Below are 27,188 nucleotides of genomic sequence, written 5' to 3'. Positions count from 1 at the left end.
TATACATGCACAGTTGATTATATAAAATTATTCTTGAAAATTTAAAGCCCACTATCACTACAATAAATAAATTGAAACCAAACCAATGGTTTACAAAGTAGCACGTTTCCCAAAGATAATAAATTAAAAGAATTTTTTTAAAACATAGTCTTCTTCGATTGCTCTAATATCTATAACAACCATTATATTGTAATATACAATAAATAATTATAATTATAAATATTGAAATTTTGTGAACAACTTAAAATTTATTTTCTAAACATTAATTATTACCATTATTTGTTTAAAAATCGGATCAGAATCTGCATCCGAGCCAGTTTTACTTATATTTAAATGGGGTAAAATCTTACCCTTGTGGACGGAAAGATATATTAGTCAAATGAGTGTGATGCGAGTTGATTAAAATAAAAGGAAGCTTTAAAACCAGTTAATTGAAGGCTGATATAGATCGGAGCTAATTTTATTCAAATCTAAATTTGTCTGATGCAATATTCTACACCCACAAACGGAGAGAACGTTAATTATATTTTTTGATATACAATTGTAATTCTAAAAAAACATACGGAGATTTAACGTCCCAATATTCAATAGCCTATAAAGAAGAAATATCGAAATATTTTGACATAGCGATATTTGATTCATTGCATAATTCTTCAAAAACAAAAATTTTCTTGTCTTTTTACAAGAAAGTCATGAAAATAATTCTTATTCTGATACTTCGCTTAATCGTCAATGTAACCTTAAGCTTTAAAAATATTTTCCAAACTTCACAAGCACCTGCTCAGAAACATTTAACTAATAGGAAAAGTGCTTCTATTTAAGATGATATTTTGTTACAGTTTTCTCTTTCTTTTTTATATAATAATAATACTTAAGTTTTCGAATCTGATTATATAAAAGTAAAAACAAATTATTTGCTAGTAAGTTCAATCAATTGATTGTGTTGTAAGAAAAATATTATACTAGCTTAGAAAAACTCTCACATTTTCTTTTATATTTGTTTTTTCTCTTTCTTTTTTATATGAAAGAATTATGTAAAACGAAATTATTTAATATTTGCGGAGAGGCATATCTTGGTACACATATGAATCGATTATAGAGAGAGAGAAGCATAATTTGATGGTCACGCAAATTATGCTAATTATTGTTTCAAATAATAAAACGTTAATATTAAAAATATGACATTTTCGGAATTTTTTTTATTTTATATAATAAAAAGTGAAAGGCAATATAAAAATAAGCTTCATTCCATTAAAAAAATGTTATATGGTCAACAAAAAATCGAACGCATTGTTTATTTTTTAAATTTGTTTTTTCAATTTTTGCCCACTTATTTATAATTTTGAGAAAATTCGCTATGTTTTTCTTAATATGTTTAGTAGCTAGTTTTATAACCCTATCTCAAATACTAAATTTCAACAAATGGTTGATTATTTTCTTACGTATGATTTGAAATGTTAAATCCGCCTCTAGTAAAAATGAAGCATAAATTCTATTGAAAAAATTTTTAATAAGTTTTTAGCACTTTTTTTAGTTTCGTTTTGGCATCTACGATCTAGAAGAAAAACAATATCAAAAATTTGGGAAAAACGGATTTTAAATAATGATAGATTTTAACGGTCATAATACGGTATGCCGCGATGGAAGAAGCCAGCCACTATTTTTTCTGCATTCGCAAAATTTGAAAAATGCTTACAATGAATTGGTTTTTTTTTACAATGAAATGTTAAAAAATGGCATTTTCAAGATTTTGGAGGGCTATAACTTTTAGAGGGACCGAGTTAGGTAAAAATTTTCCTCTATGGAAATAAATTTCTTAAGTTGAGATTAGAATATGATTCTAAATTAGTGCTTTAATAAATTAGTGATTAACATAAAATGATAAAGTTGAAGCAGTATCTATGTAGTTTGCACCTTTACAAGAATATCAGGATATAGCAGGTTTAAATTTTCATTCACTATTATGTACTGCAATAACGGATTTAACATTTTACTTTCTCTGTGAACTTTGGAAAAAATTATTCGTTTTTTCAAAATTTTATTAAAATATCATTTTTCTTAAAACAATTTTGGTGATAAAAATTTTTGATCCGTGGAAATTTTAAAATGAAAATAAATACAAAAATTACAAACAGATTCTCTAACCCTAAAATACCAATAAATACGAAATTGTTGAAAAAATTTAATTTTTTAGGTTTCCTCCATTTTGATTGATAACATCTCGTATCCATTTTGCAGTCTTTTGAACATTGTGATAAATTCCTGGTTGATGGTCAACACCGCATCCAAATCCTGCGCTTGTAATTCCGGCAAGTACAAAATGACCATGATTTTTAACTATTAATGGACCACCAGAATCTCCTATTATTTAAAAATTAAGTAAATAATAAAAATTTCAGTTTAGTTAGTAGGTGTATCTGGAATAAATGCAAAAGGTAGTACACAATATTAAACTCTTCATTTATAATAAATTTCAAAATGGCTAAGTCATGATTGCTTTGAAAATTCCAAAATATTTAAAACTTGAATTAATTAACATAATATTTTCGAATTACCAATTACATTAGAAATTGGGTATGCGATTAAAATAATTTGTGATATTTTATTTTACCGTTTTTGTTACACCATTTCATTACATAGCTTCATATTTGATTGTGAGTATGTAACAACATAATAAGTAATAGTGATGCGTCAAGATATTAACTACAACTTTTTTGCATACTTTTAGGTTCAAGATATTTTCAAAAAATTTGCATATACGCCAAGGGCAATTGAAATCATTTACGTTTTACATGTTAAAAGAGTTTCTTTTGTTATGCAAAAAAAATGTACTCGTAGCAGCAACTAATTTAACAAATTTTAAATTAGTCAATTTAACAAATTTAATGGTTAACTTTAAAAAATTTTATTCAAAAGGTAATTCAATTTTTATGCTAAAAGGATTGTAAATTGTTAGTTAGAGGAAATGGAAATTAATTTTTAAGCATATGCAATTCATATTTTAAAAATTCAGATAAACTCATTTGAATTGATTTTAAAAATTCAAATTGGCTTAAATCTTTGAAATATTACAGAACAGATTCGAGAATATTTTCAATTAATAATATTTGCAATGATTTTTAGTCAAATATTTATAAAAATTTAGAATTTGATTGGACTGATTCATGCAAAAATAATTGAAAAGGCAGAGGAGAGACTCCTACAATCTTTAATGTTACAAAAAACTTTTTTATAATTAAAATGTATATAATCAAAAATAAGTATGTATTACCTAAACATGCATCTTGATGACCGTCTGAATGACCAGCGCAAAACATTTCATTGAATAGTTCAACCCGTATTGATTTTTTTCTATGCCATCGAAGGCAATCACTAGTGCCTGATCATTTTAAATTATCAGAATTAATATTTTAATGATTATCGATCTTTTAATTATTAAAATAATACTTATGATTGGCACTGTTGCTGCTTGTAATATATTTGTACCAGTATGACCCATTTGTGCCGCAGTTTTACCCCATCCGGCAATTAAACCTTTCTTACCAATTATTTCTATTGGTTTAATTGGCAAACATATTGGTAGTATATGGGATCTACAAAACAAGATAAATTTATTTCTCAAATACTTGAATATAAAGAAAAAAAAATTAGAACAAAATTACGAATATCCAGTAGATTTAGCTAATTTTAATAGAGCGATGTCGTAACGATCAGGTTGGGTTATACGAAATTTAAATTTCGGATGAACAAATTTATGGGTAACTCTATGTTTTTCGGAAGGAATGGGCTCAGTAATGAAACCAGAATTTTGTGTGTCTAATTCGCCGAGATAAACAACAATATCATCTAAATCAGCCTGTTGAATACAGTGAGCTGCCGTTGCAATAAATGCTGGCCTTGTTGAAACTAATACACCACCACATTGATATTCAGAAATGCGAATATGCACTTGCCATGGATATTCAGCAAAACGTGCAGGTCTTCCTCCAATTATTCGTTTTTGTAAAGTATTTTGAAAAGTATTAGGTATTCCACACTCAGACTATAATATAAGAAAGCATTTGTTACTATTTGATTCAACTTATCAATTATAAATTAATTTTGTTACTTTAAAATTACCTGTTTAAAAATATTATTGTCTTCATCGCGGCGTTTCATCATTATCCTTTTAGGCAAAAGAGCAATTTTTTTATTACGTTTCTGTTTAATAATATTAGTTGTGGTTGCAGAAGTTTGAAATTTGTCAGAATCTTTAACACAACAAGAAAATAACCATTTATTACCACCGCATCCATTTGCATGCCGTCCACCTTGAAGCCAACATTGAAATGATAATTGACAAAGATGTATAGAATTTTCATGGATGCATTCTGACGGATACCCGAGAACCGTATTCAAAAGTGCTAAGAAAACCATTTAAAAAGTTTATATAAAGTAGGAATTATGGTTACATAATAATACCTGAATTAAGAGGCCGTAAATTTATCAACAATTGAAGTAAAATTTGAACATTGAAAAAGAATTTCCATTCTCTCATTATAGCTTGTAAATGTTTCCCATTACATAATTGCTTTATATCCGAAAGAATAGTCAGTTATGTTTTAATTAAGTGTACTAAAATACCTCATATCTAGAAAAATAATTGAAAAGAGATCTTTGTTTAGTTTTAAATTTAATTTAAAAAGGGGGAACAAGGTATTATTAAATTAATTTATTTAAAAATTCAAATGATATTTTTTCTGGAAGCCTCAAAAATCTGTGAATTCTGTTATATTTACGAATAAATTTGCAAGTTCATTTAGTTCTTAATAGTTTAATAACTTAATGAAACTTCAATAATTATACATTACCAACAATATATGTGGAAAAATTTGGCCGCCAAATTCGATAAACCTAAATAGAATTGATAATGTTTGGAAAACCCTTTTTTTCTCTCATGATTCTCAAGCAAAATGTGGCTCATCAAAGAGATGGCCTTAATCAACCTTAAAATTATAAAATCTGTAAAGCTTCCTTTTGTATTAAGTAGTTTCATCTATGCAATTAAGTGTTTCCAATAGAAAAAGCAAAGTTCAATATTAAATTCCGAAATATGATTTTCATTTATAGTTTTCATTAAAAGGCATTATTAAACAATTTCAATCCGATCCTCAACTTACAGTGAGTTTAACCATTTGGAAATAAAAAGTTTGAAAAGTTGAGTGTTTTTACTGTTTTGTTTTTTTCTTTTTTCCTATATTTTTCTTATTCTTTTTATTATTTCTTTTTTTTTTGGCAATGAAATAGAGAAATTTTCGATATTTCATTTGAGAAAACTTAAAGCTGCATTAACGTACTCAAATTAATGCTTTTTTCTTGTAGTCGCTTTTCATGTAATCTCATTGTGTGTATTTTTTGATTATTATCAGAGTCAATGTTGAAAATGCTTCAGTTATTTTGTAAATAATAAATTATAGCATATTATAGAATTAATTTATTAAATTATAGCATATGCAAGAATTTGGTGTAAATTGAGGAAATCATGCTAAAAAACGTTGTCATTATGGTATAAAAAATTAAGTAGGTTGAGAAATGTTATTAAAAGAAGCATGTAATTCTATAGTTATGCTCATATACCCAATAGTAAAAGTCTGAAAAGCAATGAAATTTTAAAGGTTGTTAGATTTTGTAGAGTTACGAAATAAAATTTTGTTTTTAAGATTTTGCTTTAAATAGTTGTGTGCTTAATTTATATAAACAATTTTTATTTTAGTTTTAGTTCAAAAATGTACTATTAAGCTCAGTTTACAACAAATTATTAAGAGTCCTCTAAAAACCACATTTCGTTTTAAAAATAAATTTATTGCAAAGTACGTATCTGAATAGTACTGCGATCTAAATGAATTACGAAAAAAAGCTGGAAAATGTGACTATAGGCTGAAGGAACCATCTCTTGCGGGAATTAATCAAAAAATTCTGCCAATCAAGTCTGTCTTCAAACTATTGTTTAAACAAAATCTGAGAATTACATTTTATCAACACAATACTTTGAAGCTGGAAATGCGTTTGTGAGTTTCGAGATTATTATTTAAAGCAACATGCAACACCAAAAATCTGCAGCAATTTAAACAATATTATTTAACTATTTAAAATATAATTGCAACATTATTTAAAGAAGACGAACAAAATTTCCACCGTGTATGAAATTCCACAATTATTACACAATTGAATTTTGTTTTTAGGGTTTTCCAGCCTTTGTTATGTTATGAAGCAATAAGTCCATATCGGGATAAAATTACGTTTTATACTTTTTGCATCTTTATTATTAAAGTATTTAAAAATTAAAAAAAAAAAAAATTTCTTGCTGTGTACAGCATAAAGTAAAATAAAAGTTCAGATGTGTATGAAATATTGCGAAAAATATTTTACCTGTTCATCATCTGAACATACTCGTAATACAAAAGACTTAACGGTAATTACCAAATTTGCTGATTGTTAGTGTTTTAGATTTTTAAGTCAAAGCTATTATAATTCTCTAATAAATAACTTTAATTGCTTTAAAATTAAACGAAATTCGAAAAATGTAAACGAAAAATTAAAATTTTTTTTTTTTGTTGCAGAATTTATCGGGATTTTATGAATGATATGCACATTTCTCAGATGACCAATTTTCAAATAATTAATTGAATTAAATAACATATGCTTCAAAAGTGTCAAGAATTAGTTCCAGAACTTACAAAAGTGACCAAGAAAACTCATCCTTCATTTTCAATACTAAAACCACTACTATCACACTACACAGAACCAGCAAAATTTTCGTTCAGAAATATCGAGGCTCGGAAACAGAACTTTTACTGTTCAGATTTCACATATTCAACCATAACCCAAGAAGGAATTTAGAGACTGTCTTAAAATTTCTGGTTGTTAACTGAGAGACTCTGCAGTGATTACAGAAAATAAACCTCCACTGTTTAACCAAATTTAAAAATTTAATAGATAACATTAATAAAATCTAATTTTGATCTTTTTTAAAATTCGAAAAAAATTTTATAATCTTATGCAACACTTTAAGAATGAGGTCACAACATATTTTTTTCTTTTAAAATATATCAAAATTCTAAGCCAACTTAAATGTTTCTATTAATTTAAATGAAATTATCTTTTGCAGCATAATATTTTACTTTCAGTGAAATGTACAAAATTTCAAATCTAGTAAAATTATCTTAGAGTTAAAGTTAAGTTTACTTGGAAGAAGAACAAATAAAATTCATTTTAGAAAATTCATTCAATTTTTTCATTTAATCTTTAATTTTCTTAAAAATTTTGATATGCATATAAGTAATGTTTTTTATCCTACATCGCTGCTATTGCAAGAGCATAAGGCTGGTGTATAACATCGTTGAATCATGAACCAGTTTCTTGCATTATTGAGTTTACTAGGTAGGTGACAAGCCTACCTTATAGATACATATAAGTACATATATATATATACAAATTAAGTATAGTAATATCCAAATATTACGTAATTGTAAAATATTTAATCCTAAAGCAAATGTATTTTAAACTTTTAAAGATTATAAAAAATTAAGCTGATATTAAATTAAAAATCGCAACTCGATCTAATATTTTAAAGATGCAAAACTATAATTAGAATAATATCTATTATCAAAAATTTCACCTTCAACTGAAATAATCGAGTTTTTTAGTATCATACTCTTAATTCTAATTTTGTTTTTTTTTTTTAGCGTTTACCATCATAGCTAAATGAGTAAATAGTCTTCTTTTTAGTTTTAATAAAAATTGAACTCTAAAATATTATACAAGTCTTTTAATATATGTTAAACGATACTTTATATATCGAAATCAATTTCGTTAAATAATATTCATAAACTTTTTCAAATTTCTTATACACTACAACTAAATTATCATTCGTTTTTGTTCTACATATAACATAAACACTTGTTAGACAGGTGCAATTTGTAACATTAACCTAGAATATGCCTACATAGAAAAACTTGTTCCCATGTATATACTCTATTGAATGATATAAAAGTGTTATATTGTATAGTATTGAATTTATATAGAACAAAAACTTGGTATTAACAAAGAATCTGGAGAAACTATAAGATTGTTTTTATATTTGTTAAATTATAATTTTATACTTACTATATTTATATTAGGTGTAAGAATTTCCCGAAATTTAAAAAATATTGTTTTGTTCTACTTTTTCTTAAATTTGTATTGTATGTAAAAATTTAATTTAGATCCAAATCTAAATTTGAACGTTTCCTGGAATTTTTTCACAACAATATAAAAATTGTATTAGATTTCCTTTTATGTAATTTTATAACTTGTACAGCAATTAAGAAAAATAGTTTTAATAATAGTAGTATATAGGTAGCCCAAGCAATATAAAATTCTAAAATTTTCCTTAATACTCGTAGCCGTTATTAATGTACTTTTTCTACTAAAAAAGAAAAACAAGAAGGAGATGAGACAACGATGTTAACACGTTACCGTCACTGTGAAGACTAAATGCACGATGATCGTGTAAATTTCTACTTAGATTTTTTTTTTTATTCAGTTGACTTTACTTTTAGTTAAAAGACTTTTTTTCATGAAAAACAAAACAAAATTTTTGCAAGATGTTCACATAAATTTTTTCCTTACTTTTTTCATTTGCTATTTTTTGCTGTGAAGAAATAAAAGAATGAATTAAAAGGCATAAATAAATTTTTTAGTTTCTTGAATAGAAAACTTTTAAGAAACTGTCTTTAAATATAAACTATTATATTTTCAGGTTTCATTTATAGTATAAATAAAACCCTATTTCAACTACCAATCGAAAATTAGAAACAAAACGAAATTAAATATGAAAACGATTTCATACGAAACCGATTATTTAACGAAATTTTAAATACTGAGCTTGATAATTTAAGACTTAATTTTGTCGAGAACTTAAATATTTTAAAAATCCCAAAGATTTCTCAAAATTATTCTCAGAATAGGAAATTTGGGATTCTTTCTTTGTATTGAAAAAAATAAATTATTTTGAATTAAAAAAATATCGCAAACATTTCAATTTTTGCTTTGTACTATAGGTGGCGTAGTAGTGTAATAAGAAAAAAAGGTTGACTCACCAATTCAGATCTTATGTATTTGGAACTACACGTCAACAGAACTACAAAAAATATAGTGAACTAAAATTCAGAACAAATTTTAAAATAACAAGTAGAAACGTTTCAGTTGATCTGAACCGTCTGAATAATACACTGAACCTTGGCAATCTGAGTATAAAAACTTGTTATTGAAATATTTAGAATGAGTTTTTACGGTTGTGTGGTAGTTACTCGAACCTGTCAGACCATTCCACCAAAACTTTACGGATATGTCTTATCTATAATTGGATACATGACTGCCAAATCTCAAGAGTCCAACTCTCTTATGTTTTTAAAGTTGTATGGCAGCTACCCGAAGCAGTGAAATCATTCAATTGAAATTTTTAGAACCTCTAAAATGTAATGGTACACACGAATACAAATTTCATATTTATAATTTTATTAGTTCTTGAAATATGTAAAGAGTTTACTCTTTGAGTTGCATGACAGCTGCCCGAATCCTTTGGTCGAATTGATTTAAGAACAATAGGGTCCGTCCTTGGCACTAAAGAAGCAACTTGTGAAAGTTTGGTCGTATTTGCTTTATTTGTTTTTTAATTATCGTGCTATCGGACGAACGGACGAACCCTATCTAAATCAACGCAGAATTTTAAGCTGAGCAAGAATTTATATACATGTCCACATCGTAGATGACTGCTTCAAGTGGTTGAACACATTATTTTGACTTATAAAGAAGGAAAACTATCGAGAAATTTGTATCTCGAATCTTGAATCTTTTCCTCGAGAACGAGAAATTCATAACATGGAATGCAAGTGACCAAAAGTAAACTTACAATCATTGTACTTTAGAAAATGGTCAAGCGAATAGTCATTATTCCATATTATTGCGATATTGAAATTTAAAACCAATACAATTTCAGTTCTGTTACACGGGATCCGTTTCGAAAACTAGTAATAAAATTTTTAAATATTGTCTGTTTTGTTTTTCTTTTTCTTCCTTCGTACTATTTTCTTTCATTTTTTATTTTTCACGTACTTTAAAGTTCTTTGTTTGAACAAAAAGATACCATTTTCTTGTCATCTTACCATTCTATATACAAATTTCCCATTGCCTGATATTGCTCCGTTAACCATTAAAACTAGATGAAAATGGTAATCTTAAACGAATATATGAAAATATTTACAAATATAAGTTTGAAAATAAGAGTAATAAGTGAGAGCCAGATCATTGTACGAACATTTGCACCTCCGAAATTTTAAGCCAATCAAAATTTAAAGAAAAAAACGAAAAGCACAATAATATTTTTTTTTATTTCTTGTTAAATTTTTTTTAAATTCAAAAATTGTGTAATATTTTCCCATTAGATTTTCATTGTATACCTTTAATCCTATACATTCATTCATAATATGAGAAAAAAATTGAAAATATTTTTTAAAAAATGTGAAAAAAAAATTTTTTCTCTTTGTATGCTAAAAGGCACATATTTTATGTTGTAATTTGTACTGTAAAGGCATGCATCATTTGAAAATCCACTGAAATTGTGGGAGCTGGGAGATTTAACTTGAATGAATTTTAAACTAATGTTCAAAAAATTCACAACAGTGAATCAATAATGTAAAAGGCACGATTTTAATTTTTCATTAATTTCATAATTTGAATAGAAAAAATTGGGCAAGCGTGTACAACATAAATTTACTTATTTCATATAAAATTGAATAAAATTTTTTTCATCTTCAATTAAAATGCAATAAAAACAAGTTTTATTTCCTTAGAATTTTATGAGGTAGTTAAGTAATTGCATAAGAAATTTATAAAAACATTAAAGAAAATAATCGTCAACAACTCGTAAACTTACATTTTTAGTCATTTTGGAAATGAAAACTAACAACATGTTTATGTGTTTGATAAACTTAAAAACCTTGAGCATTTAACACATAACCTCATTTACCAATAGATCCACTTAAATGCTAAATCAAAAGCACAATTTCGAAACGTATAGACTTCAAGGCTCCGGAATTCATTCCATTTTCTATACTTACTTTTTGACATTTAAAAAATAATTAATTCCCTTCAAAATTACCACCTCTCAAAATTAGCAAACTTTTCCGAATTATAGTAAAAATTTAACGTGAAAAATCATCTCAGTGAAAGAAAGCTTTACACATATTTCAGAACAAGGAATTGACTTAACGAAAAGGAAGTTGACATTTTTTGGTTCTTTAAGTACCTTGCTTTTTAGAACAATTATTTCAAGGCAGCTAGAATTGTTTGAGTTTATACTTTGTCCTAAGACTTTCAAAATCTTGACATTAAAATGATTTTATTGGAAATTGCCATTTGCCATACTGGAAGTGCCAGCAAAATATTCTTTATGTGTGATTGAATTAATTTTTTGTTTCTTATAGCTCATAGTTTATTTAAAGAATTTTTATTCAAATTATTCTTTGCAATTCATTTGTCAGAGGACAAACTAAATAACAAACATTTTTTTTTTTTATTTACACAAATCTTTTATTTACCAGTTTTCAAATAATATGCAAGAGAAATTTTACTATTTCGCTTAAAATATTTGTAAAATTAAACTAAGTAATTACATTTTTAATTAAATTATAATTAATTATGATTTATAGGTAGTAATTGATTTTCTTAAAAGATCTGAGATAAAACAATGTACTAAAAAAAAAAACAAAAATATAAAAAAAATTATTAACAAACAAAAAACATCGTTTCAAGAATATTTACACCTACTTATTGTATAAAAATTAGTAATTGCTAAAAATTAGTAATAACTTTCTGCTCTAACGATTAAAGTTACTTTTACATTAAAAATGAGCATACGAAAATATAGTGTTTCACTAAAATCAGAATTTTTTTCATTAAAATAATGTTTTAAGTCAGGATCTCAAGCCGTAAACCTGGATTGGAATAAGTCGCTATTATAATAAAATTATAATAAACATCAACTGATTGATTTCAGTTCTTTAACTTGAGAGTTCGGTTAATTGATCAATTCCTGATTTCTGTGAGATTTAGGCCTTAATCTTTTACAGTAATTAGGATAATTGAGATTTATCACTTAAAACGATTTGGCTTGCAAGTATAAATGTACGCCTACAATTAATTATATATCTGGTCTAACAGTAGTTGTAAAAAATTCTGACTTTCTTTTTGTTAAATTAAGTTTTTTTTTTATTAAAAAGTTTTTTAATGTTTACTCTTAAAAAATATCACATAATTATTTAATTTTTATATTACATTTACTTTTTTTTTCGATTTTTCGATTTTTTATTTAATGCTTAATTTATAAATTTTTTTTGTTTAAATTTAGTACTTCAATATTAGATTAGTGGTAAAAATACGGAAAACATGAAAATGTCATTGGGAACAGAATTTGAAAAATTATAACAGAAAATCTATGAAAATAGTTTTATATAAATTGTTAAACAAAATCTGTTCATTTTACTTGCTGGCAGGTTTTATTGCACAAAACTGCACAATTAGTATGTTCTTTAATTTCTTTGTTGCTTCCAGAAATTCCTTCACAATTCAAGTAATTAATTCAAGAAATTGAACAATTCGCGAACTGATTATAGTAGAAAGATGAGATGGGTTTTAATGCATTTGAAAGTAAATTAAGGAACTAATAAAAATTTAAAATTTGAGAAATTCAAGCAAAATTCATATTCGCACCATCCTCTAGCTTTAAAATGAATAATTTTCAATATAGAAGTAACACTATTAAAACATAAAGATTGCCGTCCCCAATACGTCCGTAAATTTTCTCAAACTTCACATTGTTTTAGTACTAAATTTAAATAGATTTGTATTTGGAAAATTTTTTAAATTAATATAGAAATTTTGAATACAAAAAAGTCTAATAAATAAAACGTATAATAAATAATTAAAATTAATAATTAATTTGAATACAATAGAAGAATAACATTTCGTTTTAATAACGGAAAATAATTTTGTGCTTTCCTGCATTAGTTTCTTTTTTTTCGAATTGGTTTAATGGTTAAGTCTTAACTTTAAAATATTAGAAATTTAATTTCTGCTTTTACTATGATGTAAGGCCAATAACATAAGAAATCCAATCTACAGTATAGGGAACTCGATGATAAATGCCAGGTTGTCCTCTTGAAGCACAAGAATAACCGGCTGAGACAACTCCTAAATATCAAAATAAAAATTAATAAAGACCAATCATTAAATCAAACATATCTAATTACCTATCAAATACCATCTACCATTTTTTTCATGCATTAATGGTCCACCAGAATCACCTTGACAAGAGTCTTTACCACCATTTCGATAACCTGCACACATCATTTCAGGATAAATTACAACATTTATTCCATTGGATCTATGCCACCTTTCACAAACTCTAAAATAATATTTTAATAAAATTTTGTATGAAACTAAATTTTAATAAAAAATTTAAAAGTCCTTGTATCAACTAAAATTTCAACTTGTTCTTTTTAAAGCAAAATCTAAACATATTAAACTTTTTTAAATATTAAATTTTATACTTTAATTAATATGGTTTTTGTTAAATCTACAAAAAAAAACTTTGCTTTCAAAAATTTGTTGTGCATTAGGAATAAAATTTTTAATATTTTATAAAGTTTTGGTTTTTATTTTTCTAACCGATTCTCTATAACTGGAACGTCCACAGCTTGTAACGTTTTTGGTCGCAATCTTGAACCAGGGTTCAAAGCACCCCATCCGGCTGACCAACCAAATTTACCAAGAAAATCTTCATTTTTTTCAGGTAAACATAGTGGAGCTGTATAATTTTTTAAAATAAAATTTTTTTAAAAACTTCAACAAATATACAAGAAGCTAAGAGCAAAATACAACAATATAAAAAAATAAAAATAGTTTATACCAATGTGTGGCATAAAATGAACTGGTCGTTCTAAAGTTAATACGGATATATCAAAACGATCGGCTTGAGGAGTAAATTTAAAGTATGGATGAACATCAATTCGACGAACACCAAATGTATAAGCTGGCAGCGGTTCTACAGCCGAATTAATAACATAGTCACCAAGCGTTACATGAACCTGGCGTGGTGAGGCGCGTGCAACGCAATGCCCTGCTGTAACAACATGTTTCCTAGATACAAGTGATCCTCCACACCTAAAATGTAAAAATAAGAGAAATATAATAATCCATTTTTATGAGATCCAAACACAAAATGTGTACATTATTTATTAAATACAAATAATTTCTTCATAAAAAACCAATGTTATAATTTAAATAACTGCTTAAATTCTAAACATCCTGTTTCTATTCTTAGTCTGAATATTTTAAATAAAAGCTTATTAAAAAAAATTTTTTAAATTTAAATAAAACCTCTTTACATGCTCAATATCGTATTCAATTTAGTTCCTGAAATTAGTACGAAAACACTTAAAGAGCTTAGTGCAAAATATTCGGAACCAACCAAATCCGGTTGGCTTTAGAATCTCCCCGGAATTTCTTAAAAACCGACTAAGGTCTCTAGCATTTACGTTCGCTAATAAGGCCCAAAGAATATCTACCTAGAGTTCGCCAGCGCTTCGCCAGTTAGACATGAGCATAGCATTTTCTCTTTTCCTTCATCGCAGCAGCCTCTACAGTGATTGCTTGCGAGGTGGCTAACCCTCCTGGCTTGTTCGCCAGTCAGATAGTGCCTTGTTAGAAACCCCATTAATGCACCAATATCCTCACATCGGAAAGATATCAAATATTTTGAGAAGCAAGTCTAGCTTTGACCACAGCTTTCTTGTCTCGTAACAAAAATTTGTAAAGTATTTGGGAGCAATTTGTAAATGAAACGCAGTTTTGCATGCAGTTACTAATTTATAAATTTTAGATTGGGAGCTTTATTAAAAAAATAATTTTAAAAGTATAGGGATTTTTTACTTAAAAAGCGTCCTAGACTTATCGAATTATTATCATCGTAACTATTTAGCTTTGTTAAAAATAACACCTTAATTATACTTAAAGTAAATTGTTAGGAATAAAATTAATTAATTTTCACAAACAAATTTAGGTTTAAAAAAATAATAAAATTATTTTAATTTTTATCACAATTTTAAAGTTTTTTAAAGACAAAATCTACAGAGTATTATTGGGAATAAAATTGGTTTGTATTTTCTCCCAAAAATATGCAAGGTTTTTCTTATTTTGATGGATTTTTTTGATTTTTTTTGTTCCAAAAGTTTGCATATCCTACTTTCAAGTTTCAATATAAAAATATAAAAATCAACTGTGCAAAAGAATTTATTGTGACAAAAAAACAAGTATTTTTTCATTAAAGATAAAACTGAGAAAATTGTCTAAGGTTTACAATGGTTGAATTTAAATTTTAAATAAGACCTAGTTATAGTAAAACAAATAAACTCCATTAGCTTTCAATGAACATCAACGAACTATTGTTATCATAATATTACCTTGAAGAGCCAATTCTAATGTATGCTTGCCATGGAAAATTACCAAATCCTGCATCATCTCCTCCAACAATCCTTCTTTGAGCTGTTTGCTTTGCTAATGATATTCCGCAGCCTAAAATTTAAATATTAATTATTTATATATTGCTTTATCGGCACGTAAATTTAAAAGTGCCCTGTATCGTAAATTCAAAATTATTACTAATTTGTGTTAATCAGCAGACGCAGAGTCAGTTGCTGAATAAAGAACATAATTGAATGATAATTTTGTATTTTTGACTAAGGGGGTATATGCACGTTTATGTAAATAAAAATTTAATAAAAGAACAAAACATTAGTTATACATTTTAAAGCACTTGTTAAAAATTTACTTATGTTAGTAACATTATTAAAATATACAAAGCATATAATTTACACAAATAGACAGCGACCCAACAGATCTTTCACACATTTATATAACAAGTAATATGATATGAAATAAAAGAAATGTCTACTTTTAATCCTATAAAAACAAAAATAAAATTATTGATCTCGCATATAAGTGTTAGAAAGTGTGCATGCAAAAGCGATTAACGCAAGCTTTTGATATTTTGAAGGGTTAATCAAACGCATCGTACATTGCGTTCAAATTAATTTACAATGTAAACGTGTGTGTTTGTGTGGTTAGATAACAAAAAAATAGTTAATATACTATGATTTTAATCAAAAAAACATTACTATTATAAAATATTCACTAAATAAATAAAAACATTAATGAAATATTGTGAACTGATTGAACAACTTTATAAAAAAGAAAAAACAAAATTTTTGCATGCAAGCTTCCCAACACTTTTTGTTTACAAATGTCTTTCTCTTTAGTTAACTGTTTGCTCCCCTTCAAAACTATATGCATTATTTTTTTTCTTTTAACATAATGTGCGTTTATCCTTTTAAACACCTGAATAAGAACAAGAAATAAAACTAAAAGCTTAAGATTTTGCATTAGAAATTTTCATTTTATTTGTTTTTCCCTTTCTTTTCCTTCCCCTCTATAAAACTCAACTCACTAGCATCATTAATAGTTGGTCCATAAGTTTTGTGCGGTAGATCTGTTAAGTCAACTGCATTCACATAATCAGATGTTCCCAAATTTGATGATTTGGCAGTACGATGACAGCATCCTTGTAGGATGCCCCCACATGTTCCTCTTATTAAACCAGTAGACATCCAACATACTAGGAAGAACTCACAAGTTCCACCTTGATGCTGGCATTGAAGTTCCGTTGTTATATCACCTATATATTTGTGTAGGTATATTTATTATATAAGAAAATTACATTTACAGATTTAAAATAAAATTACTGTACAACTTTTGTTTTGCATTTTATTAAAGCAGAAAATTAAGCTACTGCTAATTTTGTTAGTAATTTTTTGGATTAAAGGGAGAATTTTAAAAAACTAAGTACAAATGTGTACACGAAATGGACTAGGTTATCTCAAAGATGTCAAATTTTGTGTAAAAAAATATTTCAACCTTTCGAATAAGCACGAAGGCTTTCCAAACCGATAATTATTTTAGGTGCAATTGGGTAACTAAAATTTTCAGATCCGATTCTCAGTACAGCGCACTAATATTTTTGAAATTTAGTAATTTTATCAAACGTGGCATTATACCCTTTTCGTTTTAATTTATGCAATGCTGGAAAACTCAATTGATCAATAAATGCAAATTTTTTAACTTTACTGAAGCCACATGGCGTTTTCATTTATACAATTGAATATAACAATACAATGATGTTTGCTTTCGCACAGAAATAAAAATACTATTGCTATAATCAGTTGACTATACAATATTTTGAGAATTATTTTGTATAACATTTGCTTTTCCTGTTAACTGTACTACCATATATTCTTCCGTCTGATCTATTTGCTTTCATATTTCTGTCATTATAATTGTTTTTCTCTTATTTTAATTCTAGTTTCGTTTATTTGTAGTAAATCCTCCTAGTTTCTTTAGTAATTTTGAATGGTCTATACTCTTTAAATTGCTAAATCGTTTAATTTTTTCAGTATGATTATTTTTTATTCAGCTTCTTTAAATGAGCTGGAGATTCGATGGACTGTATCATCAATATATCAACAAAAAGAACAGATGATGGCTGGAACAGAAAAGCAACCTTTTCACTCGACGCATAACGAATAACATCTGTATCTTTACTTTTGGTTATCGTTCAATCTATTTAATATTACACGTGCGATCATCTAAGACTTTCATCAAATATCAATTGAGAAACTTATTAATCTCTACCAAACACAAATTCAAAAAAGAGAACGCATACGGTGATACAAAATAAAATGTAACAATTGTGAAAAATCCCTGATCGGCCAAACGAAGAGACCACTAACTAAGAGATCGGTGCTTTTGAGGAATTAAGTAAAACGATCAAGTAAGCTGGGAATTAGCAGATTTTAATCTATAGCTTTCATATATTTATATGAAACGGATGATACAATCAAAGGTTGATCATTTGAATTTTGAAAAGAAATAGGAACGAGAGCATACAAATATAAAAATTCTACGAAAACTGTCCGTTATGGATGACGATTATCTGACTATTGATCTGAAAAAGTTTCTATCATTTTAGATTGAAAAAAAGAATATTTAAAAAAACTACAACTTCCTTAATCTAGGAATATGGATTTAGACAAAATCTGGACACTTTGCATACGAAATATTTTAGCGTAAAGAAGAACTTCTTTTACTAATTCAGGAAAGGTTTCTCTCTTATTTGAAAAATTTTTAATTTATTGGTTTTTCGGAAAATTATAAATTCTTTAACAGAATTACTTTTGATCACAGAATTTTGTAAGTGGAGCTAAATGAGAAAGGATTATCAATGCTTATAATATATGCACTAAATTACATAATTTAAAACAAGTTACAAGTGATTGACAGATCCTGCACAGATAAAGTCACACCTTGAAAGTTCCAAAAATGTAGATCATATACTAGTATTTCATAACATACTAGTGTTGTGTGAATCTTGGAAAATATAAAACTTTAATTTTATTCAAAGAGTTTTTGAAAAAGTAATAGGAATCTATATTGAATAAACCCCGAGCATGAGCATAATAGTAGTTAAGTAAAGCTAAGAATTGAGAGTGTTAACAACATTAACTATTTCATCAATATTAAAAAAAAAGGGGAAATAGCATGTAATTAAATAACCAATGAAAATGTTATCTTTACTGATAGGCGATATAGTATTTAAGCAATTTTAGTACCTACAGTTCCATTAAAATCTTATGATATTTCTGCAAAAAGAGATTTTTCTAATACCTTTTTCGTTGAATGAACTAGAGCTATCTGGTTTGGCTGAACTAGGATTATCGTTATTAATGTCTTGCAAAGTAAATTCATTTCGTACATCTTGAATAGCTGATAATTCATTTAAACCAAAATTTTGATCCCTAAAATTTTATAAAATGGAAATTTCGATTAAAAATTGAAATTATTGAAAAGAAAATGTTTTGAAAAAAAAACAAGTATACCTGAAAGCTACTGTGTCACTTGAATATACACCACTTCCACTGCCTCCGACATTATCACTTGCTGGAAATACAACTCTTGGTGTTCTTGATGATTTAAATGGAATACCTCTAGAAGTTTTCAATTGACCTGGGAAATCATTATATTCAACATACATTTTTTGTGGTGCCGGTAAAAATGGTCGACCTGGACCACCAGACCGAAAATCATCTGTAAAAAATAATCCTCGATTCGGCCCGCGCTGTCCTAATGGTCCATTTAAATCAATGAATTTTGTTAATTCATCGCGGAAAATTTTACCATTATTACTATGAGCTTTATTTGCTACTACCGATCCCGGAAATTCAACTTGAATATTTCCTGGTAATGTACCAGTTGTATCATCAAATATTAATTGTCTCGGAAACCTATTATCTATATCAAATCCAGATGGAAATGTTATTGGAACACCAACAGTTGTGGCTGTTAATAATTCTCCATTACCAACCCCGCCGCTGCCGCCATTATTATTATTATCACTGAACTGTGCTATTGGTGGTCCATTTCGAAAAATTGTTGGATCTGGGAAACTTAGAAACGGTGAATCATAACTACTAATTTGTAGCGGAAATTGAAAACCAATACGACGTCCAGATAAGTTTGATTCTTCTTCCTGGGTATCACGGCTATTACGCTGATCTGGATCAAGTAATTGTTGTTGATTTAAATTCAAATTTGAAAATTCATTCGAATTATTCAATTTATTTCGAATGTTAGTATTTTTTAACTTCAAATGATGTACATTACTTCGTTGCTGCTGTTGAAATTGTTGATTTTGTTCTGCTTGGTTTGGTTGTTGTATAGATTGATTATCAGAATTATTTTTGCGATTATTAATTGGTCCAGGACTTGTTGGTTCAATAACTTGTGCAATATAAATATATTGTTGTGCATAAGGTGTTGTACTTTCAATTTTTTGTTCTTGCAAAAATGAATGAAATTTTTGAGGATATTGAATTAATTTTTCAGCGATTGGTTGTTGTAAATTTTGCGGATTTTGTAAATTTAATTCTAATTGATTATTTGGTAAAGTAGTAGTTGTTTGTTCTATTAGATCATTATTAAATTGTTGTAATAATTGATTATCAATTGTTAAATTATCATAAGATGGTGTTCTAGCTAGATTTTCATTAATATTATTGATAGTTGTTGTTTGATGATCATCTGATCTACGATTACTTTTAAAATTATTTCTATTTTTATGATATATTGGATTATATGAGAATGAGGGTTTTAATGCTCTTACATCATAAAAACGCTTTTGTATATTAAAATATTTTTTATCGTTAATAAGATTTTTTTTTGGAATAAAACGTTGATGTAAATCTAATGACGAAGGTGGTGATGACGATGCTACATAAATATTTCGCCTTTCAAGATTAAGACTAGATAATCCACGTTGTGGTTGTAATTGTTTTTGTAATTTATACGATTTATTTTGTATTTGTTGTTGTTGTTGTGGAATTATTGGCTTTTGGTAATGATTTTGAAACTGTTGATGATGCTGATATTGTAATTGTTTCTGTTGCTGCTGATATTTTACAATAGACGATGTTGATGATGGAATTTTTCTTAAATCTCTATTTGTAAATTTTGCTATTGTATATGATGCAGGTGATTTTAAATAAGGTAATTGTGTTGTGTATAATGTATATCTTATTGGATGATTAGAATTTTGATGATGTTTTGCTGGAGTATCAATTGCATTCGCTAATAATAATCCAGCTATAATAGTAAAAAATCGCCATTGATTATGTCCTAACATTATTTTTGTACAAAGTATTTTTTATTTTTATGATTTTATTCAATTTATAATATTATTTTTTTAATTTCAATGAAATTATTTTCTTTTTAAATTGGAAATGAAGCAATTATTTTAGATTAATTAGAAATGAAATTCAACACATTTCCAAAATTATTTTTAATTTTTAAATTATTTTTGTTATTGATTGTTTTACAATATATTTAAAAATTGTGTTCAAAAGTTACGTAATAAAACAGTTTTTTAATTGCAATTGGGAAGGAATATAAAATGAAGCATAAAAAAATGATATTTTTTTCGTTCCTAATTAATTCCTAATTATTATATTAATAATTAACAATTTCCCAGTTTAATAAATTTTCCTGTTGTTAATTATTATGAGCATAAGTTCATACCGGTTTTCAAGTTCACTACATCTGTTTCATTATTATTCTCTCTACCATTTTAATAATATATTTTTAAATATGTTGATAATATAGATACTAATTTCTTATTGTCCGTTTCGTATAATAAATTTATATTTTTTAAAATTATTGTATATATACAAAAATATACATATTTATTTATTTTTACTTGACTTATTGTTTTTGTTTCTACTGGTAACTGTTATAGAAAAAGTCGAAAAAATTTTAGTACCAGGTTAAGATATCTCGCGTGAAGTATAAGTTCAAGAGAATTACGATTCGTAAATTTTTTTTATTTACTTTTATTTTTATTGTTACTATTTATTATTTATTATTATTATAACTTTTTATTAAGATTAATCATACATATAAAATATTCCTTTCTACGTATTATTTCTGTTTTAGAAAAGTATTCATTTTCATGCACAAAATATTAAAATACATTAAATATATCATACATATTTACATATACACATATATAATTAAATGATTACACTGGTCTTTTCTTTTATACAACTTAAAAATTATTGTATTTCATTTTATAAGCACACATATGTATATATTTGTAATAACGGTATATTAATAATATTATATTTGTGAGTCATAAATTAAATGAAAATATATACATACATATATGTACGTAATTTATTGTATTACATCTATATGTGTACACATACAAAGTTCATGCAATTTGTAAAGAAAAACATAAAATTCAATCCAGTTCAAAAAAAAACAAAATTTTACTCTTCGAATTTTTCTTTCTTCTCTCTCCTCTCTTCTTTATTAATTTCTTTTTATGCCTTGTGATTATTTTAAAAATTTTTAATTTTCTTGGGACACCACACTCACATACACAATTTAGTTTTTTTTTTATTGTATAAAGATGAAAAAACGTAAACAACTTTTTTATTTTTATCTTAACACGAAAACTAAAAAGAGATAGCAATAATAAAATTTTTAAAGTAAAAGAAAAAAAATTGGAAAAACTGTTTTTTTTTTTCGTTTTAAAAAAATCAAACCATGAAAATTTCACTTTTTCGTTATAATCTCTTTTGTTTTTTTTTTGTTTTTTATTAGTAAAACGGTAACAAAACGTATCCACCTTCCACACTTAAGTGCGTTTTTAACTTTTTTAATAATAAATGTTAAAAATGAAAATTAAAAAGAGAAAAAAAAACAAACGTTATTTTCTGCATAATGCACTCAATTTTATAAAAAAAAAAGCAACAACAAAAATGAAACTGTAAATTTATTTTTATATTTCTTAACTATGAAATTTCAATGTTGTCATTGTTGTCAAACTTCAGTAACTGTATCACTTTTTTCGTTAAAATATTGTACACTTCATTATCGATTATCGAATTAAAACTGTAAGGTAATAACTGTTATCATTTAGTTTCATTCAAGTGTTGATGTTAATATTTTCGCCACTATATATTGTCACTGCAACGGTTTCTTATTTCTTATTGATCAAAAATCAAACCAAAATCCCGTCTACTTTAAGTTTGTATTGATGATTTTGAATAAATGTCACCATTTTAGCTTTAATTTGGTTTTTTCTTGTCGATATAATTTGCCTTTAACTGCTCTTGGTTGTGACAAAATATAAGACAAGAAGTGCAATGCACTTGTTATTATTTTCTGTTTTATTTTTTAATTTATTTTGAATTAATTGTCTTTTTTTTTAATTTCTTCTGTTATACTATTTTCGCTATAATATATAGGAAAATAATGTAAAAAGTAAAAAAAATAAAAAAAAAAAATAAAAAAAACAACAAGAAAATATTAAGAGACTTGTGCTCTTTGAACACAAGAAAAATTGAATTACTTGAATAAAATATTGGTATTGGATTAAAATTAAATAAAAATAATAAAAAATATTGTAAAAAAGAAAGAAATAATAAAGTTAACAAAAGCTCCAGCGATTAACATACAACACAAATATATTTAAAATGTATATAACAGTATTTAATTTAAGAGTGTATAACAATATTTTAACTGTAAAATACAAACATCATTTTAACAACAAACAATAATTAAAAAAATTTTTAATTTTTTGCTTTAATATGTTTTTATCAAACTTTGTTTATAACAATTTCTTTACTTCAATATTCTCTTATAATCAAGTGTTATACTGATATTCCACTTTTATCCTGATGCAAATGTTATTGTCCTCTTATAGGCAGTTGTTTTGTTAGTTGTGCAAAAAATAAAAATAAAGCAAAACAAAGAAAATATGAGCATTTAAATTACATTTTTTGTTTTGTTTTTCTTTTCACTCCCTTTCTTTCTTTCTTTCTTTATCACTGTCGTATTTTCATTCGATATAATTCTTCGACATACGGAATTACTCTTTAAATGACACGTTATTTTTGTTTTCAAAAACTTATATGCTTATCGTTTCAATTTATTTGAAGCGACTGGTTTAAAATTGATTATTATAATAGCATTACTATATGTATAATACTTGTTTTTTTTAGTCTTCTTTCTCTTTCTTTCTGTAATAACAATTCAAATTTTCGTTATCCTGTTACCAACCGGCTTTTATTTTTCAATTTAATTTTGAATGAAAATAAATATATTCGGAGATAAATTTAAGCTTCGTATTCAAACGATCAACAATATTATTTTGTTTTTTGAAAAATTTACAAAATGAAAAGGAAGACTTTGTTTTATTTATATATTTCTTGTAATATATATCGATTATCAATTAGTACCCACTTATGTATGCACATATGTATGTAATATATATGATAATTGTGATGTTTATATAGTTATACATTAATGCTTTTTAAGAATTTCCTCAATAGTAATTTTATTCTTTCCTTCATGCAATCCAATAAACTTCTAACAATCAAGTTCTGAGTATTGAATAATTAATGATATATAGAAGGAGGAAATCCGTTTCGCATCTGAAATTTTATAAAAAAAGAAATAAAAAATTAATAACAATTTTTAGAATTTATAAATTTAGTTTTAAAAATTTTTGCAAAAATTTCAATAATCAAATTCATGTTATCAAAGAACGTGGAATGTAAAGCATAAATTTATAAGAGAGCAATGAGTCAATAAATCGAAATTTTCTCTTGAGCGAAGTAAATGTTAAGATTGTAAACGAATTTTGAATTAAGCTTAATTGTCTTAATTTGCTTAATTTTAAATCAATTTTTATATTCAATCGAGCACCAATACCTAACAATTTACAAGACATTGTACTTAAACGCAAAGTTAATGAATTTTATAAAACCATTTATCTTTAAAAGAAAATTTCTTTAAGTATTTAATAAATTTTTATTAATTTGAAAATTGAATTCAAAGTAAAAACATTTATTAAATACTTTGAGCTCAAGAGTTTCTCCCTGGAGTCTTTTGTAATTTTTAATCCACGTTTTTTATATGTTTTACAATAACATTTAGCCCGGAAACATGTATGAATAGCATTTATAGCAACAACACCATAATATATTATTTTACAGAAAAGTAAACATAAGAGTAAACAAACATATAACGCCGTTACACTATTTCTACTAGGGAAAATCTATAATTTAAAAAAAAAATTTTAGAGTTAGTGCTCCGTAACTAAGTCATCAGGGTTTTCGAGTTCAAGGCCACAGAATTCAAAATAAAAAACTATTAAGCTACTTTCCACATCAAAATATAATTAGAAAATTCTAAATGGACTTTGATATTTTTGCAAAGTTAGAAATAAAGAATTCAAATTCAAATTACTTTCAGGTTAACAAGTTCTCAAAGGATTTTTTTACAATTCCATAATCAAGATTTACAATTTGATAAATTTTGAAAAAAAATATAACTTATACTTTTGTTTAGTTTACAAAATATTTAACGAGTATTTATACATGAGAGTTCTTCATTCGTAAACCAAACTTATGAATTAAATTTTTACAAAACATTAAAAAAGTAAATAACAAAAATAAATAAACAAAACCAATTAAAAAACACTTTAAATCTAAAAACAATTTTTAACATTAAAAAAAACCTTTATCGTTACCTCGGCTACAATTAAGTAATTAATTAATTTATTCATTATTCAATAAAACACAAAAAAAACGGAACTTTCACTACACATTTGTAAAAAATAAAATTATCAAAAAACAAAAAGTCTCTCAACAAATTGTTTTCTTATTTGCTTGCAGTTAATACAGACTGTCCCTAAATTTTACCATTTAGTTTTCACTTTGACTCATAAGAAATTTTTGACGTATATTACGTCAATTTGTATGAATTTACTAGGTATATTAAAATCAAATTAGGAATAAGGTAATAATTTTCAAGAAAGTTAATTTTATATTTAGTCTTAACTCATAACTGGGTTCATCGTCATAGTTTCCCTTTTTTACTTCATGAATATTCTATTTTTATTCTCTATTCCTTGCAAATTTGAGTTTAAGTTTCAATTCAAACTAAATTTCATTGTTTATCAACAATATTATTTTGTTTTTTGAAAAATTTACAAAATGAAAAGGAAGACTTTGTTTTATTTATATATTTCTTGTAATATATATCGATTATCAATTAGTACCCACTTATAACTACTAGAAGATATTCAATATATCTTACAAAGGTCTCTTTTTTCAATATGAGGTTTACCCAAGACGCTAAATAAGCCAATAACTATTTATTTTTCTATTCAATTACTAAAGAACTTATTTAAAAAAATTTTAATTACAAAAGTTTTCCCTAAACTTCAATGCAATGTTTCGAAAAAAATCTTGACATTGACTACATATATTTTTAGATAACGTATCACAACTTTCCCTAACATTGTAACAAAATAGTATCAACATACAATCCACCAATTGACACTGATAAGCTGAATGGTTTGTTAAGCAAGTATTATGCAGGTCCGACCTATACGTATTATTAATCATTTTCACAGACAATAATTGATTCAAAAAAAAGTTATGAATGGATCAACGGGTAAAATGAACTTCACAATTTTCTTCCATTAAATTTAAATATGAAAAATATGCTAAAAAAATAATATTGCTAACTCCATTGTAGTGTTGAAATGACGTCTGAAATTTTCCATAATTAATAGGATGCTTTTTTTTATACAGCATCGAATTAACTATACGAGTAACAAAATAAACGATTTAATGATATTTTGGCCGTCAACAAGGTCGACTTGTTTTGAAGTTGAAATAAGGTTTTTAACAAAAGGGGTATATACAATTAACATAATATTTTATTTCTGCATTTTGGAGGCACATTTAAATCAACAGAAATACATATGTATAAGGGAACAGATAAAATAATCAAAAATAATTGTTGAACCTCTGTTTTTTTTTGTTAGCATCTTTCTTTTTCATCTGTCTTTGTTTTATAATGCTCTTATATCTTGAGATGTGAAAATACTTTATTTCATGCTTGTATACTAATGTGGAAAATATGGGTACTCTTTTAGATTGCATAAAATTTATGGGCGCGCATATTATGTGAAATTCATTCACTCAAAACACAATTTATTGATTTTCGAAAATAAAATACACAAGCATATACCCCAAGTATGTTTGCATACCCTATTTTCATAGTAATAATGCGAAAATAACAATAATGAAACGATCCCGATGTAAAATTTTTTAATTTTCCATGCTTTTTAAATAAGATGAAGCTTTTAAAAGACGAGATAAGTTAACCTTTTCAATACACATCATACCTTTTTAACTACTAGAGATTTGAACATTTCAAAAGTACGTAAATTACGTCGTATTTGGTTGAAATTTGAACAAAAATGTTTTTCAACTTGTTGTAAATAACAACGAATGTAGTTTTACAATATTTGTTTTGTTATTCGGCCAATTCGGCCAATTCGGCCAATTTCAATAAAATTTTTTAGCGAGAATGATTTATAAGTAATATAAATTGACCAATTAGGTAAAGGGGTTCGGAAATTT

General features: G+C 26.0%; 3 protein-coding genes across 5 annotated transcripts in view; 1 reads left to right on the top strand and 2 right to left on the bottom strand.

Annotated features, from left to right (window-relative positions):
* Positions 1 to 2,085: 2,085 nt before the first annotated feature.
* On the bottom strand, positions 2,086 to 4,615 carry LOC129611249 (serine proteinase stubble). 3 transcript variants are annotated; one of them, XM_055524304.1, is made up of 7 exons: positions 4,462 to 4,477; positions 4,284 to 4,403; positions 4,120 to 4,200; positions 3,663 to 4,042; positions 3,448 to 3,593; positions 3,272 to 3,379; positions 2,086 to 2,361 (listed from the first exon to the last, which is right to left on the bottom strand). In XM_055524304.1, exons 2-7 carry the CDS (start codon positions 4,359 to 4,361, stop codon positions 2,183 to 2,185), a joined length of 972 nt encoding a protein of 323 aa, XP_055380279.1. In that variant the 5' UTR covers positions 4,362 to 4,403; positions 4,462 to 4,477; the 3' UTR covers positions 2,086 to 2,182. The 3 variants fall into 3 exon arrangements, with proteins under 3 accessions (XP_055380279.1, XP_055380277.1, XP_055380278.1); XM_055524302.1 differs by having other exon boundaries at positions 4,120 to 4,403; positions 4,462 to 4,615; XM_055524303.1 differs by having other exon boundaries at positions 2,292 to 2,417; positions 4,120 to 4,403; positions 4,462 to 4,615.
* LOC129611247 (uncharacterized) overlaps positions 2,351 to 27,188 on the top strand; it is a 39,976-nt gene continuing 15,138 nt past the window's right edge. The window contains exon 1 of the mRNA XM_055524297.1: positions 2,351 to 2,435. The gene's annotated coding sequence lies outside the window, so the exon portion shown is untranslated. The remainder of the gene's footprint in view (positions 2,436 to 27,188) is intronic.
* LOC129610802 (uncharacterized) lies at positions 13,160 to 20,869 on the bottom strand. The gene is made up of 11 exons (XM_055523524.1): positions 20,598 to 20,869; positions 20,419 to 20,489; positions 19,852 to 20,025; positions 19,068 to 19,743; positions 18,856 to 18,986; positions 16,583 to 16,810; positions 15,540 to 15,651; positions 13,988 to 14,241; positions 13,747 to 13,885; positions 13,329 to 13,483; positions 13,160 to 13,269 (listed from the first exon to the last, which is right to left on the bottom strand). The coding sequence occupies exons 1-11, from the start codon at positions 20,867 to 20,869 to the stop codon at positions 13,160 to 13,162; spliced, it is 2,322 nt and encodes a 773-aa protein (XP_055379499.1).

The sequence above is a fragment of the Condylostylus longicornis genome, unplaced genomic scaffold (genome assembly GCF_029603195.1).
Source record: "Condylostylus longicornis isolate FDR11 unplaced genomic scaffold, ASM2960319v2 ptg000048l, whole genome shotgun sequence".
NCBI classification, from domain to species: Eukaryota; Metazoa; Arthropoda; class Insecta; order Diptera; family Dolichopodidae; genus Condylostylus; species Condylostylus longicornis.
The sequence above is the reverse complement of the archived record's forward strand: the minus strand, read 5'-3'. Positions and strand labels throughout refer to the sequence as shown.